At 45.2% G+C, this 15865-nt stretch overlaps 1 protein-coding gene and 1 non-coding gene across 2 annotated transcripts in view; both read right to left on the bottom strand.

Annotated features, from left to right (window-relative positions):
• Positions 1–15865, bottom strand: part of LOC136884879 (angiotensin-converting enzyme) — a 354345-nt gene that overhangs the window by 115149 nt on the left and 223331 nt on the right. The window contains exon 5 of the mRNA XM_067157178.2: positions 12074–12265. Coding sequence (XP_067013279.2) covers positions 12074–12265 — 192 coding nt within the window. The remainder of the gene's footprint in view (positions 1–12073; positions 12266–15865) is intronic.
• Positions 15305–15423, bottom strand: LOC136859442 (5S ribosomal RNA). Its single transcript, XR_010859005.2, has one exon. It is a non-coding gene; the product is annotated as a 5S ribosomal RNA (ribosomal RNA).

Raw genomic sequence — 15865 nt, 5'->3', positions numbered from 1 at the left:
GTATTGTTAAGTGGCTCCTCGTTTGCTGTGTGGTCCGCACATAAGCTATATGGTCAGCGTCAATAGAGGAGGTTCCTCACTGTGTAATGACGAATTGTTTGTGCGGGAGGTGAATTTAATTGTTTTTGTGAATTGTGAAGAGGATTTCATGTTCCAGGATCAACAAGGTATTTTTCTGTTCCAATTCTGAAGAGGATTGCACGTTCCAGGATCAACAAGATATGTATGAAGAGGAAAGTGTATAAAATACGTTCCGTGAGCTGTAAGCGTATCTTCGCATCACACGGGAGGTGAGGTCGGGTGATGCGCGTGGTAGCCATTCTCCGATGTCCTTGAGTACCTCCCCGATTCCTCCACTGTCCTCCCAGAAGTGATTTCCTCTCTTCCCTCCTCAGCCTATCAAATGGCGTTCCCTCTTCTCTGAGATTGCTGAATATCAGTAGGCAATGGCTACCCATACACTCGTCGAGTTGTCATCTCATCTTAGCATCGCAAGGGAAGTGAGGTGGGGTGATGCCAGGTGACAATTCATTGAACAATGTGAGCTGTTAGCTCATCTTTGCATCATACGGGAGCTGTGGTGGGGTGATGAGAGGTGGCAATCCTTGAACATGTCGAGCTCTCACCTAAATCACACGGGAGGTGAGGTGGGGTGATGAGAGGTGGCAATCCTTGAACACGTCGAGCTGTCACCTAAATCACACGGGAGGTGAGGTGGGGTGATGCGAGGTGGCAATTCCTTGAACATCCCTCCAAGCTCCTCCACAATGAACCTCAGTGTTCCACCCATGCGCGCAACATCTTTCTCTTTCTCAAATCCCTACCTATTATTTCGTCCCAATTTTTTCTTTATGTTTAAGGAGCCTTCGGGCCCATCCTCAGTGGATTGCCACCTCACAGGCCACGACGACAAAGCGTCAAGACAACAAGATGATCATCATTTTTATCATAATTATTATTCTAAGGGAACGGTGCTAATTGTTGCGGAGCTGTCGACGAGAAACCTTCAGCTTAGAACGATAATGGCTCCACGGTAGTGAGTGTAAATTTTAAATTTCGTGAATGTCAATAGCTCGTGATACAACAATCGAAAGCAAGGATATAATGTGTACAACGGACTACCGAATAACAATCCACAGTACCTAATAGAGTCTGCCTAGTGGGTGAACCACTGGCAATGGCGGACAAATTCAAGTACCTGAGCTCCGTTCTTGCCACCGATGCCACGGCCAATGATGACGTGGAGCACCGTATCAATATTTGAGGGACGAAATGACGTTTGCTGACAGGTGTCTTCTGTGAAAGGCAGAAGCCTGTAAAGCTGAAAGGCAAGATATATCGGAATGTCATCAGACCTGCCCTCATTTACGGCTTTGAATGTTGGGCAAGGCAGAAGAAACACGATCAGTAAACACACGTCATGGAGATACGGATGCTGTGATTGTCATCGGATGACACTCTGATTGGCTGTGCAGTAAGCACGTGCGAGAATCACTTAATACTGCCCCTATCAGTGAGACACAGGAGGAGCGGCAGTTGTGCTGGTACAACAGAGAGCTCTTGCCATCGAGGAACCAAGGAGGGGACGAAGACGTCGTGGCGAACAGCCGAAGAGGCTCTGAAGAGAAACGGCATTTCAGTGGCGCAGACATCAAACCGAAGGGAATACTCTCTGAGTGATACTCGGGAGTCCCCGTTACGGTCACACAGACGACCAGCAAAGAAGATATAGTTATTATAAATAATCTCTTTGCTAGTTCGTTGCATACAGTAAATGAACAGTTGCTTCCGATCACTGTATCACGAATTAGGAATACACTCATTACCAAGGGACCATTATCGTACCAGGAGAATCGTCATGACAGCCTTTAAACTTGTGGATCTGACCCGGCCCTTCCTAACGCCAACCCTCTGTAGAGGGATTTCTACACTGCTACGTGTTTGTCTGGAGGTTGGTATTGTGTTGAGAGAAACAGAGACACTCAGTCCCCAAAACGTAGGAATGGACCGTACATGTTAAAATCTCCGGCACGGCTAGAAATCGAACCTCGGGCTCTCAGAACAGAAGGAAAGTACGCAGACAATTCACCTAAGGAGCCGGATAAGGTATATACAGGGTGTATCAATAAAGTAGGCCAAACTTCCAAGACACATTCCTAACACATAGAAAAAGAAAAAATGTTATCTGGAAATGGGCTCCGGAACGCTTCATTTCCACGTTAGAATTAATTTTCTACAACTCTACGTAGTACATTAACCACGACAAACGCAGACGAACACAACGTACTGAACCCGTCGGTTCATGGGCCATTGGAATTAATATTTATGCAGTTATAATAAGTAAATGTGACCACAGGGGGATGGTGTAATGTGGTGTAATATAACGCAATAGTGAGCGCTTTTGAGAGCATCATAGCTTCGCTTGGGGTGTGGTTCCCTGCCAAACAAGGAGGGAGATAATCCAAGCCATCCACTTCAACTCGGGGAGTTTTTGATGCCAAGATGTGAGAGAGAAAAAGCGGGAGAAATAAAATCTGAGAATTATCTCCGCCCACAGACGGAATCTAGAAAATGTAAAACGATAGGAATATTGAGAGCAATTTTCTGAGTGAATTGATATGCCTCAATAAGCTAATTATCATCTCCTTGAATTAATTGGTCTTTGTCTCGAGTACCGTGGGAACCGAATCAGCTCCAAACAAGGAACTCAAGTGGCCAAAGTGGGGAAAAACATAGCGTGGCTTGGGATAGTCGCTCCAATAAATACTGAGCTGAGAGAACGCGGAGATCATTCTCTACATTCAATTCAGACCGTGAGGTGCGTCTCGTGTGTCGATCGCTCTTAGATAGAACAAAGCATTTATACTTGTGATTTACAGTTGGAGAACTTTTCTTTCTCTGTGCATTTGAGCATACAAAAAATACAGTGATCGAGTGTCAAGACTGAGCAGAAAGCCGATTAAGATGATACGAGCCAGAAATAATTTTATTCACAACGGTTATTCTTCGAAAAAATCGAAATAACAGTGTAGTCTGAAAGCTAACTTGTTCTTAAGTCGGCGTAGGCTCGAAAGGAACAATATAATCTAACTGCGTTAAAATGGACCATTTACAAATGGACAGAAATTAATCTGCGGAAACATTAGGCGGTTATCTCAAGGAAACGCCATAAACTGTAAATACATTAATTAGTGTGACGTAGGTGGAAGAAGGAAGTAGCACAGAACTTTATTTGTACATAGCATTAGGAGTGAAGTCCGTGTGTAATCTCACATAACTGTCAGCTTCAAACTGTACGCAAATAGATGTCAGGAGTGCGATACTATGCGAAATCAGGAAATATGTATTTAACCAAATACAAATATCAACAATGCATTTCCTCCCAGTTGCATTAGATCGCACAAACACTCGTCCGCAAGTGCAAAATGATCACGGCGTGCCCAGCTGTTCGAGAAGGTGAAGGGAGACTTCAGTAGCAGCAGAGAGAAGAAGATCCGTAATTGTGCTGCATTGGGTAGTGCGAGCGGACTGTCGAGACAGCTGTATTGCACGCGCGACTCTTAGTGATAGCCGGTGTTACGGTGGTGAGGAGTAAGGAGGGAGCTCTGCCGGTTCCGGTAATACTTGCAACTGAATGGAAATTAAATCTGAATTGTATCGATAGTATGATCGATCGATATGAATTTTCTTAACCTTCATTATCTTCAGCCAACAACTGTGTCACACACACATTATATAACATTTCTCGATGAGAATCTCGTTCCTAGCATGAATTCTATAGTTTGGTTTTGCTGTGTAAACAACAACAGTACTAATACGTAAAGTGTACGCAAGGTGTCTCACGGCGACGCATAAGCGATTCATAGTTTGTGTTTCAAAGGTTGCCAATACGAGTCTCGGAGATAACAGAGGTCTACCGATTCAGCACTAGGGTGTCCATGTATCACTAAAAGTTTCGCGTACTATACTTGGCTTGGCTTACATGTTCGCAATTTTTTAAACATTATAAAAATCGTCCTAAGGAATAATTAAAAAATGTTAATACAAAGTTATTTACCCCAGCAGCGCTGGGTAGATGGGGTTCAAGTGCACGTCACTGTTTGTAACATGTAACGGTAACATACTAAGAATGTTCTCTTAATCATTCAAAACAGCGGCACTTCTACCAAAGTACCTTAATAACTTTTCTTAATGTTGTATTGGTACTTCTTCTAACTAGCGGTAGCTGGTAACCATAAATTCTAAATTATCCCGCAAACGACTCTTTTGCGAACCCATGTTCACCACGACTTCTTTTGCTTCTAGTATCGCGTACTTACAGCTGTTTCAATTTGCGCTATTAATTATATTACACCCCGTATACACTCATTTGAAAAAAAAAAAGAAGTGTACCGCGAACGAATTGCACTACTATCGTCATGGGTAAGTGGAAGTGCTACTAGGAGGCGTACATGTCCCATCGAATAGGGCGTTAGTGGCAGTGTGAGCTGAATAAACACGTAGCACTCCCTGACGAAACATTCAACAAGACTTTGATCAGCTATATGAGAATGAGAGAGGGCTCAGTGAGGCAGGTGGGACATTTCGACATATTGCTCGCCATTTAAATAGTTCTGACTACACTGCACGTCGGTATTGGACGCCGTAGGAACGTAAGACCCCACATACCTGTCGAGAAGGCTCGGATCATTTCATCGTGCGATGGGCAGTAAGGAAGCACTTCACGGGTGCAGCTGGGTATCATCCAGAAACATGTCACTGCACGCCTGTGTCTACCAGTACCATACCCGAGTGTCTAGCGGAGCAGGAGCTATCATCACGACGTCCCCTTCGATGTCGTACCCCCTGTGGGTGGGGGAGGCAGACGAATAATACACCCACGATATCCCCTGCCTGTCGTGAGAGCCGACTAAAAGGGGCGACCAAGGGATGATTGTATTCGAACCATGCAACTACATGTGATTAGTACCACCACGCGGAGAACACCAAGGGTCGCTTTTACTTGTGCGTAGTACCACTATATTAAGTACGAAATAGGTTTGTGATTAGTAGCACACAGGAGCACCGCGCGGTCGGCTTTTGCAGTACCTGTGATTAGTACCACCATATGAGCGGGACCATGGGATGATAGCTACCATGGACCTGCCTTACCTGTGATTAGTACCCACTCTATGAGGAACACCACGGGATAGGGAGAGGTCCCTGTGGTTAGTACTCTTATGTGATGAACATCATAGGTTTGCGTTGCCTGTGAATGGCGCCGCAGAGTGAGAAAAACATAGGTCTGTATTTATGTCGAATTTCATAAGCTTTGAGTAGTACAATAATGTGTGGAATACCGCAAGTCTCTGCTACCATTGATTAGTACCGCAACAGGACAGATACCATGGTTCTACATTACTAGCGATCAGTATCATTCTGAGGGGCCTTTGACTTGTATTTTGGACCCATTTAGACACCAAGCATCCTCGATTTGCTTTTGGAAGTGGTCCCTTGGTCAGTAATACTATTAACTATGATAGTTTTTTGAGTCGGATCCACTGATTGTTTTAAATTCATGTTCATTCATTCATTCATTCATTCGTTCATTCATTCTTCATGACATTTTTTATTTTGGTCAGTGGATAATTTTGAACTTTTACTTTGTCGTTTCATTTCGTACCATTAGGGGCCGATGACCTCGATGTTAGGCCCCTTTAAACAACAAGCATCATCATCATCATCACCTTCGATGTCTACCATTAAGGCCTGAGCATCCCCGAACACGCTTGAACTTCTGCCATGAACGGGATGTGTTGAGGTTTGAATGTACAAGCAAACGACACCTACCGGACAGACTAGTAACTAAGTGGAGTTTTACGCTGGTAGATTCCCTTTTGTTTTGTATGTATAGCAATAAAGTGTTGTAAGAAAGACGTAGTTATCTTTTGCACGTTACAACTCAACATATTGGTGCCGAAAACTCGTTCACGGTTTAAATTACGTATCACTGCATCACGAGACGACATTCTTTGAACATTCTTAGACGAAGATACGAAGTGGAAAGTGAAGTGAAGTGCAGATTACATTAAATAAGACACGGGACTTCACAACACGAGACGCCAGCCGGCAATATCCGATACACACTTGATGTGTACGATATTTATTCATTCTGTGAAATATATCAAGAATCGTTTGCTTAACAGAGCATGCTAGCAAGGAATTCGCAACTACTGCATGGATTGAGTCGAAATTACTGTGAGCATGCACGCATGATTTTCTCATTGTGCACGAGTAGCCATTTTGAATAGCTATAGGAACGCCATCTGTCGCCTTCTAGGCCTCACCACGATTAAGTACGTGACTAATGCTGCCATCTGTCAGCACCTACTGGAGTCAGAACACTGCATACTGCGCTATCTTTACGACTTCGCTGCACTACATCACATCAGAACGGACCCACCCCATCCCTCAGTCGCATACCTACCTGGAAGAGCAATAAATTACCTCCTCTCTACCCCACCGGCACTTTCCATTCACAATGACTGACAACGAACAGCAGCTTAAGAAGCTTAAACGGAAGAGAACGACTCAGCGTAATAATGCTACACGCTTCTCCGCATTTTTAAAAGGCTGTAATGACTCTACAGACCTCAGTGAGATTCAACACATCCGTGATCGTCTTCAAGATACATTGTAACAGTTAATAGCCTTAGATGACTCTATACATGACCTGTTACAAGATGAAGATTATGAAGCAGACGCATGTACTTGTGAAGAATATATAGATACCTCAAAGCGCGCTATTCAGAAGGCTAATAGCCTTCTCGGAAAGAAGAAATAACATAATAGCGTGTCTTCTACACCCTGTTCAGACCTTCATCCCACGAATATTCAAGGAGTAAAATTACCAACGATCAGGCTCGAACCGTTCTCCGGCGACATAGAGACTTGGTGTACGTTCTGGGAGCAGTTCCAGTCCTGGGTCGACAAGAACCCGTCAATATCCGACATAAACAAGCACGTGTTCCTGCGAGGGTATCTCGAAGGGGAGCCAAAGCGACTCGTAGATGGCACTGCAGTGCGCGCAGATACCTACGAACAAACGAAGACAATACTGGTAGCACGCTACGGAGACAAGAACAGAATAATCCAGACCCACCTGGACTTCCTGGAGAATTTAAAGCCCGCATTCTTGGAGACCCCTGAAGAACTAAATATGACATAAGTGGAATGCCACCGAAGAGTTCAAACCCTCAAGGCCCTAGGGGAAGATGTAAACCTGTATGGTCGCGTGCTGGCGCCAAAAATCCTAAGAGCATTTCCAGCTGAGATCTGTAGACGCGAAAATATCCCAGAAGGTCAATTGATGACATTAATGGAATTCCTAAATGAAGAGGCAGAAGCAGCACTAAAATCTCAGAAGATACGAGGAGAATTTAGCACGCCACCTCCATACCCTACACACCAACAGCGGCTACTCTTCAAGTTACTACGGGAGCAGAAAAATCTAAGACGAAAAGAAAGACGACAATAATCCCCTTTTGTGCCTTTTGTGAAAGTAGAGGCCACTGGGCACAAGGATGTAAAGAAACAGCTAACCTTCAGGACAGAATAGACAAGGTAAAACTTTCCAAAATATGTTTTCTCTGCCTAAATAGGGGTCACAGCGTCCGCCAGTGCTACAAGAAAGGGAATGTTTCATGCACAAAATGTAAGCAACTTCATCACGTATCAATCTGTAACGCGAACTCTCAACCCACGTCTGTCAGTAAAATAGAAGTTACCACATCAAATTTTTCCTTTCTTCAAACTGCTCGTGTTTGGATCATAGGACCGACGGGAATATCTAAACTAACAAGATGTCTGTTAGACGCCGGAAGCCAGTCCAGCTTTATAGCCAAGTCTTTGGTGGATGCTCTTCAACTACGCGTGACTGGTAGTCGAGAACTTGCAGTGACAGCCTTCGAAGCGACATCGAGCATTACCAAGCCACGCCGACTTATCCAGTTTGACACGATTGGATTTTCAACGAAGACAACCGTAACACTCGCGGCCTTCGAAAGTCAGAATACCTATTCCTCTCACCCAAGTGTCCCTCAGGATTTCCGGAACCTGACACTCGGAGACCCGCAAATTGACAACGAAGAACCATCTATTGAAATACTAATCGGCGCGGACCATTATTGGAAAATTGTAAAACTGGAACAACCGATGTCAATCACGCCTTCCCTCGTACTGCTACCTACAGTCTTCGGCTGGGTACTAACGGGAAACCTGTCTGGAGCTTCAGTAAATGAGGTTACGACGCACCACGTCTCAGTCACTAATAGTGAGATATCTGCAGAAACCATGCGAAGATTCTGGAATCTGGAAACAATTGGCATTCGCGATACACAAGACAGGACACTGAACGATACGGATGCCGCTATCTTTCACAAATTTCATGAGACACACCGGATCCTAGACGGAAGAAGAGTTCTATCACTTCCAAGAAAAAAGGACATTGTCTTGTCTAATAACCGGTCAACAGATGAGAAAAGATTTCAGAGCCTTGAGAAACGAATGGATCAAGATGCGGACTTCCAAACTAGGTACCACACACACATGCTGGACTACATAGCGAAGGGACAAGTAGAAATAGCTCCGACGTATGAGACTCCCGGAAACGTCTTCTACCTACCACATCACGCTGTGAAGAAGCAAAAGAGAGAGGGCATAAAATGGAGGATCGTGTTCGATGCCTCTTCTCATGAACGAGGCCAACCAGCATTAAATGATGCCCTAGAGATGGTACCAAATCTGCTGCCTGAAATTCTAGCGACGTTGCTCCGTTTTCGAATGCGTCCAAGTGCCATTGTCTGCGATGGAAGTCAAGCCTTTATACAGCTATCCCTAGATGAAAACGACAGAGATCTCACAAGATTTCTGTGGTACCGAGTCCAAACCACCACTGATGGCACGTACCAGATCACCAGAGACGTCATAACGTATCGCTTCACTCGATTAACGTTTGGAATTACCTGCAGCCCCTTCCTTCTGTCCGCTACTCTACGAGAACTGGTTACACTGCATCAGGAGAAATATCCCACTGCAGCAGCACTCCTGGATGGATGTACCTTTATGGACGACTTCGCAGGGAGCGTCGATAATGATAACTTGGCCGTCGTCGTCTATTATGAACTGACAGGCCTACTTCGACACATCAAACTTCCGTTGTCGAAATGGTTTACAAATTCAGAGCCACTGAGAGCCATCTGGAGAGCAGAAGGTCGAGAGGTTAAATCGGAAACACGAGTCCTTGGTGTTAATTGGAATACGGAATCTGACTACCTCTTCGCAACTCCAGACGATATGACCGCCGTACTACTTGACCAGCCAGCAACTAAACGCCACCTTCTGTAAGTTACTGCCAGAATTTACGACCCTCTAGCGCTGTTTTCCCCCGTCCTGATCACCGGAAAGATTCTCTTCCAAGACACTCGGTGCAAGGGACTGCAATGGGATGAAATTCTCCCAACTGTCCTAAGCCAGAGGTAGCAAGCTTGGACATCTAACCTGCCGTATTTATCTTCCATCCGCATTCCAAGATGGATTGGTATATCTAAATTTAACGACGATTTATCCGTGCACGTGTTTTGTGATGCTTCCGAAAGGGCATATGGTGCTGCGCTGTACGTTCGGATGACTTCCAAAAACACTTCTTCCGTCACGCTGGTTTGCAGTAAAAACTGATTATCGCCCGTGAAGAAAGTCACACTCCCCAGACTGGAATTGCTTGCAGCCTTGCTTGGATCCCGTTTTCTTCACTACTTTTGCCAAGAGACTGGAGTTGAGTCCTCTTGTGCCACCTTATGGAGTATCTCAACCGTCACATTAGGATGGATCCGCAACAATCCAAACCGCTGGAAGACCTTTGTCTGCAACCGCGTGACAGAGATTCAGACGCATACCGTGTCCAGTCAGTGGAGACACTGCCCCGGCATCGACAATTTTGCTGATTGCCTCTCCAGAGGAATTACAGCCCAAGATCTAGCTTCGAGGAATTCATGGTGGCAAGGTCCTTCTTGGCTTGCCGAACAACCAAACTCCTGGCCCCGTGACGTCACTGTCCCGGACATGACCCTGCCAGAAGTCCTAGTAGCCACAGCTCCAGAACCATTGCTCCTCGCGTCACGTTTCAGTTCGTACTGGAAGTTATTACACGTTACCGCATGGGTCCTACGTTTTGTTACGTGTATGAAGAAGAAACAAAAGGACAGCGGAAATTATTTAACTGCCCAAGATATCGAAAATGCCAGAGTGTATTGGATACGTCAGGTTCAAGAGGAATGCTTCACTGCTGAACTGGCAGCCTTGAAGAAAAATCATCAGTTGCCAAAATCATCCAAGATTTTGCGATTCAATCCCTTCTTACAAGATGGTATTATTCTTCTTGGTGACCGCCGACAATTTGCAGACTTGACAAATGCTGAGAAACACCAAGTGCTTTTGGATGGATCGCACACTTTCACGCACCTGTTAATTCAGCAGAACCATATCAGACTCCATCACTTGGGCGTACGCATAATACTCACTGAACTTCGCAATGAATTTGGGATTCTACGAGCCCGCCAAATCATCAAAAAGGTGTTGCATGGATGCATGCCGTGCAAAATATCCCACAAGAAAAGGTGTGAGGAGGTAGAAGCCCCATTGCCTTTAGATCGCGTCCGTCCTAGTCGACCATTTACTGTGACCGGAATCGACTTCGCAGGCCTACTCTATGTCAAGTCAGAGAACACGACCAAGAAGGTTTACATCGTTCTGTTCACGTGTGCAACTGTGAGAGCTATACACCTGGAACTCTCAACGGACTTAACTACCGACAGATTCTTAATGGCTTTTCAACGCTTCGTAGGACGACGAGGTGTCCCACACACCATATACACCGACAATGCCCAAACATTCCAAGCAGCGAACAGAGAACTCCAACTCTCAGACGTGCTCAGCAGTCCGAAGACTCATGAATATATGGCACATCACAATGTGACGTGGACTTTTATAGCTCCACGGGCGGCTTGGTGGGGAGGATGGTGGGAGAGAATGATTGGCTCCACTAAGCGCTGCCTTAGAAAGGTTCTAGGCCGCTCACAGGTCGATGAAGAGGGTCTCCGCACAGTTCTGATCAGCATTGAAGCCACCCTGAATTCACGTCCCGTTGTTCAAGACGAAAGTAACTCTGAAGTGTTAACACCCTCACATTTCTTCAACGGCGAGAAACTCACGACCATTCCAGTTGGACCTGAGCCAGTAAATAAGAAAGACCTTACAAGGGAATTTCGCACGAAGATGAAAATCGTTGAAGACTTTTGGTGAAGATGGAAAAAGGAATACCTCCTTCAGCTGCGGAACTCCCATGAGGTCAATTCTCCAACTGGTAAACATCCGAGACTTCGAGTAGGAGATGTTGCCCTCTTACAAGAAGACGTCCTGCCTAGCCATATGTGGAAAAGAGCCCGAGTCGACGAATTCCTTCAGGGGAGAGACGGCCGATTGAGGACAGCCATCCTGCGTCTGCCAGATGGTTCAAGAATCAGCCGACCGGTGCAACTGGTGATTCCTCTCGAAATCGACCAGGGTGGGGAGGGTGATGAGGTTTGAATTACAAGCAAACGACACCTACCGGACAGACTAGTAACTAAGTGGAGTTTTACGCTGGTAGATTCCCTCTTGTTTTGTATGTAGTAGTAATAAAATGTTGTAAGAAAGACGTAGTTATCTTTTGCACGTTACAACTCAACAGGATGCATGGCAGCTTGCGTATTGTCGACGAGTGGTATTCAGCGACGAATCACGGCTCTTTCTAGATACAGACGACTGCCGAATTCGATTCTGGAGACCTCACTTTTCCGCCATAGCTTATAAGTTTTCTAAATGTAACAAATGCTCAGATTAGAAGTACTTAGATGGATTATGGATTCATTTTATTCCACATTTTAGATTGAGCTTCGTTGGTAGTCATGGTAGCTCTGGAAGGTGGTGCCACCCAGTCGCCGAATGAGGTAGTGGAGATCAGAGAACGGTGAATGTGTTTTAAATGAGAGCACCTTACCCAGTATGTGAGCCGGCAGCAGCCCATCACTGACGTCAATCTTATCTCCGTACACCTTCTTGAGGCGGCGCCTGGTGTACTCGTGTAGCTCGGCGTATAAGGGCTCCACCTCGCTCCACAGGCGCAGCACGTCCTGCTCCAGGGAAGGAGAGGAGTAGTCGTGACGCCACATCTCACCCATGTCGCTAAAGTCTGAAAACAAACAGTCAAATTAATTATAATCTTACGTCCCACTAACTACTTATACGGCTTTCAGAGTCGCCGATGTGCCGGAAATTTGTCCCGCAGCAGTTCTTCAACGTGCCAGTAAATCTACCGGCACGAGGCTCACGTTTTTGCACACTTTCAAACACCACCGGACTGAACTGGAATCTAACCCGCCAAGATAGTGAACTTTAATGTACAGTACAGAACAAAGTAATGCAGTAAGAACTCTTACTTACGTAAGAGCTACACATTCTGAACAAATTCATTTTTTCGCTACTTGTTTAAAGTCGCGCATCGAAGGACTTTGGCGACGGAAGGATGGGAATGGGCTAGGATTGGGAAGATAGTGGTAGTGGCCTTAATTAAGGTACAGCCCCAGCATTTACCTTGTGTGAAAATGAGAAACTACGGAAAACCATCGTCAGAGATACTGACGGCGGGATTAAAACCCACAATCTACCGAATGCAAGCTCACAGCTGCGCTACCCTAGCCGCACGGCCAAACTCGCTCGGTCAATTCATAATCACCTAACAATCGAAGATGAACCTAGGGCCATACTACGAAAGATTCGTCTACGTTGTAGAAGTCCCTGAGTGGTGACTTCAATAATGCTACGAAAATATGCAGCTAGAAGTAACAACATTGAGATTTCACAATCATCCTCCTCATCCTTTCCTCTCTTTGCGTTCTGCACTTGAAGTGCTTATGGACAATGGTTTTACACGCCTGCCAATATAACTAATGCATAATGCACTAATTGCAGTGTGGACGAACGTTACTGTTAGTTATGATGACGCTTTAATGGCCCCGATGGTTATTGTTAGTGGCAAGGTTAGGTTAGAGTTTGGTTAGTGTTATACTCAATACAGGCAATGTTAAAAATACTGATAATGATAGGTTATTGTTTCCGATGAAATTACTAGGTCCGTTCGAAAATCACATCATCATCATCATCATCATCTGTTTACCCTCCAGGTTCGGTTTTTCCCTCGGACTTAGCGAGGGATCCCACCTCTACCGCCTCCAAGGCAGTGTCCTGGAGCTTCAGACTCTTGGTCGGGGGATACAACTGGGGAGTATGACCAGTACCTCGCCCAGTCGGCCTCACCTGCTATGCTGAACAGGGGCCTTGTGGAGGGATGGGAAGATTGGAAGGGATAGGCAAGGAAGAGGGAAGGAAGCGGCCGTGGCCTTAAGTTAGGTACCATCCCGGCATTCGCCTGGAGGAGAAGTGGGAAACCACGGAAAACCACTTCCAGGATGGCTGAGGTGGGAATCGAACCCACCTCTACTCAGTTGACCTCCCGAGGCTGAGTGGACCCCGTTCCAGCCCTCGTACTACTTTTCAAATTTCGTGGCAGAGCCGGGAATCGAACCCGGACCTCCGAGGGTGGCAGCTAATCACGCTAACCACTACACCACAGAGGCGGCTCCTTTGTACCGTACAAATGTAAAATAAACATAATTAAAAGTGAATTTATTATTTGTTTATTATAGTCTCAAGTACATATAAATCGTAATCAGTACTGATTGTTCAAGAAATCAGTAACCGCCAGTAAACTCATTGTCCGCTTCTGTCTCCATCTTCCGGTTCATCACGAACTACTGCACATGTATTTTATGGCTTTGCGGGTTGCTTATCGAGTGGTTGTCAACAGCCGTAGCCGTATTGAAACACCGGATCCCGTAAGATCTCCGAAGTTAAGCAACATTAGGCGTGGTCAAGATTGGGATGGGTTGCCACGCGCTTTTGATGGGGGGTAAGGGAATGGAGGAGCGGAAAGGAACTGGCCACCCTACCGTACGTAAACTACTGCTCAGGCATTCCTCTGCGGAGGTTCGGACCTGCGTTTGGGCAGAATACACCCTTACCTCATCGAGTGGTTCAGGATTGGTCCATACATGAATTAGGATATCAAAACATCGCTGCACGCCTGTCGATAATATTATACATAAGCTATCCGCAGCATGACAAAATGGGACATTGAAGAGGAATCCGCCAGTTTATTATATTGATAGTATGCAAGTTTGTATACATATAACCATAATTAGATACTACATAATATTTTAGTTCCCATTATAAACGATACAGAAGTATTAAAACCCTTATATTTAGATACTGTATATCATACATCGGCTTGACAGCCATGCCGAGAAATCAGCATCACATAAAACACACCGTGGATTTTCGCCGGTGTGATCGTAGCTCACTTGCTATGGCTCGGAGTTTCGCGTTCAAATCCTTTCCATGGCGAATTTTCTTTCCTCGATTGGTACTATCAAGCCGATCTTCAGCCACGTGCGGATTTAGCAACATCGCTGCACAATGCTCATTTGAATTCGGCCGCGAAACGATCTTATTCGCTAACTTCGGCAATCCACAAAATGACGCGGATATCGATTTTTAAAAGTTATTTATCAGTCTGGCCAACTCTCTAATGCTCATATACCCGGTTCACATTGTTTCTGACCACCCTGTATGCTCAGGGCCATTCTGCATCTGCCAACTGTTCCAAAACGTCTACCTATTTTTCAGCAAATAATTTTAACACTTTATATGAATGTGCAGCAAAATCTCAATTTAGTTCAGGATACGTCAATTGATGATTGACTAAAATTTGTCTGGTTATATCCAAGCCGTTCCCTTGTAAATTTACAACATTTTCATTTCGATGTGTCCCTTTGTCCCATAATCTACAAAACCGACAACATTAACATTTTCAGAGACGTTACTGAACAATTAAGGGAATCCATTGGACTAATACTATAGGAAAAACTCACTTTCTTCTTGAATTAGACAATTTTTTTAATTTCCTTCTTAAGCATTCTTTGAAATAATAAGAAAACGAACGCTAATCTTAAAAACCAAACCAAACCTCACGACACTACAGGCCTTGAAGGGCATTGGCCTACCAAGCGACCGCTGCTCAGCCCGAAGGCCTACAGATTACGAGGTGTCGTGTCGTCAGCACGACGAATCCTCTTGGCCGTTATTCTTGGTTTTCTAGACCGGACGGGAATTGAACCAACGGCACGTGGGGTTCCCAAGCGGTCACCTATCCAAGTACTGACCACGCCCAATGTTGCTTAACTGCGGTGATCGGACGAGAACCGGTGCATTCAACATGGTATGGCCGTTGGCACACTAATCTTACTTAAACCATAAATGTCACGTAATTTTAGTTCAGCAAACGTACATCAGATGCCAAACATAGCTCTAAATATTTCGAAGATTTAGATGGAGTTGTTTTAGAGGTACAAGGACATAAATTTGGCAGGTTTCTTGCAATCCAGTCCTATTATAGTCCCTTCAATTACTATAGATTTTAAGAGAAGGCGTGAGTCAGAGCTATTTCCCATAGGAGTTCTTTAACCTTTTGGGAGCCCGTGGACTTCGAGCTGTCATATGCACACACCCTCTCATACCACCGATCTCAGTCGGTCTTGGGAACAGGCGAACAATGATTAACCAACTGGGTCACTGAGGTCGACACGTAATAACAGCCTTCGTTAAGTGAACAATCAGGAGACAAACGCTGGAGCTCCGCCTCACAAAACAGACCGCACTATAGCGAATATGATGA

This window comes from Anabrus simplex, chromosome 1, assembly GCF_040414725.1.
Source record: "Anabrus simplex isolate iqAnaSimp1 chromosome 1, ASM4041472v1, whole genome shotgun sequence".
Taxonomy (NCBI): Eukaryota; Metazoa; Arthropoda; class Insecta; order Orthoptera; family Tettigoniidae; genus Anabrus; species Anabrus simplex.
The sequence above is the reverse complement of the archived record's forward strand: the minus strand, read 5'-3'. Positions and strand labels throughout refer to the sequence as shown.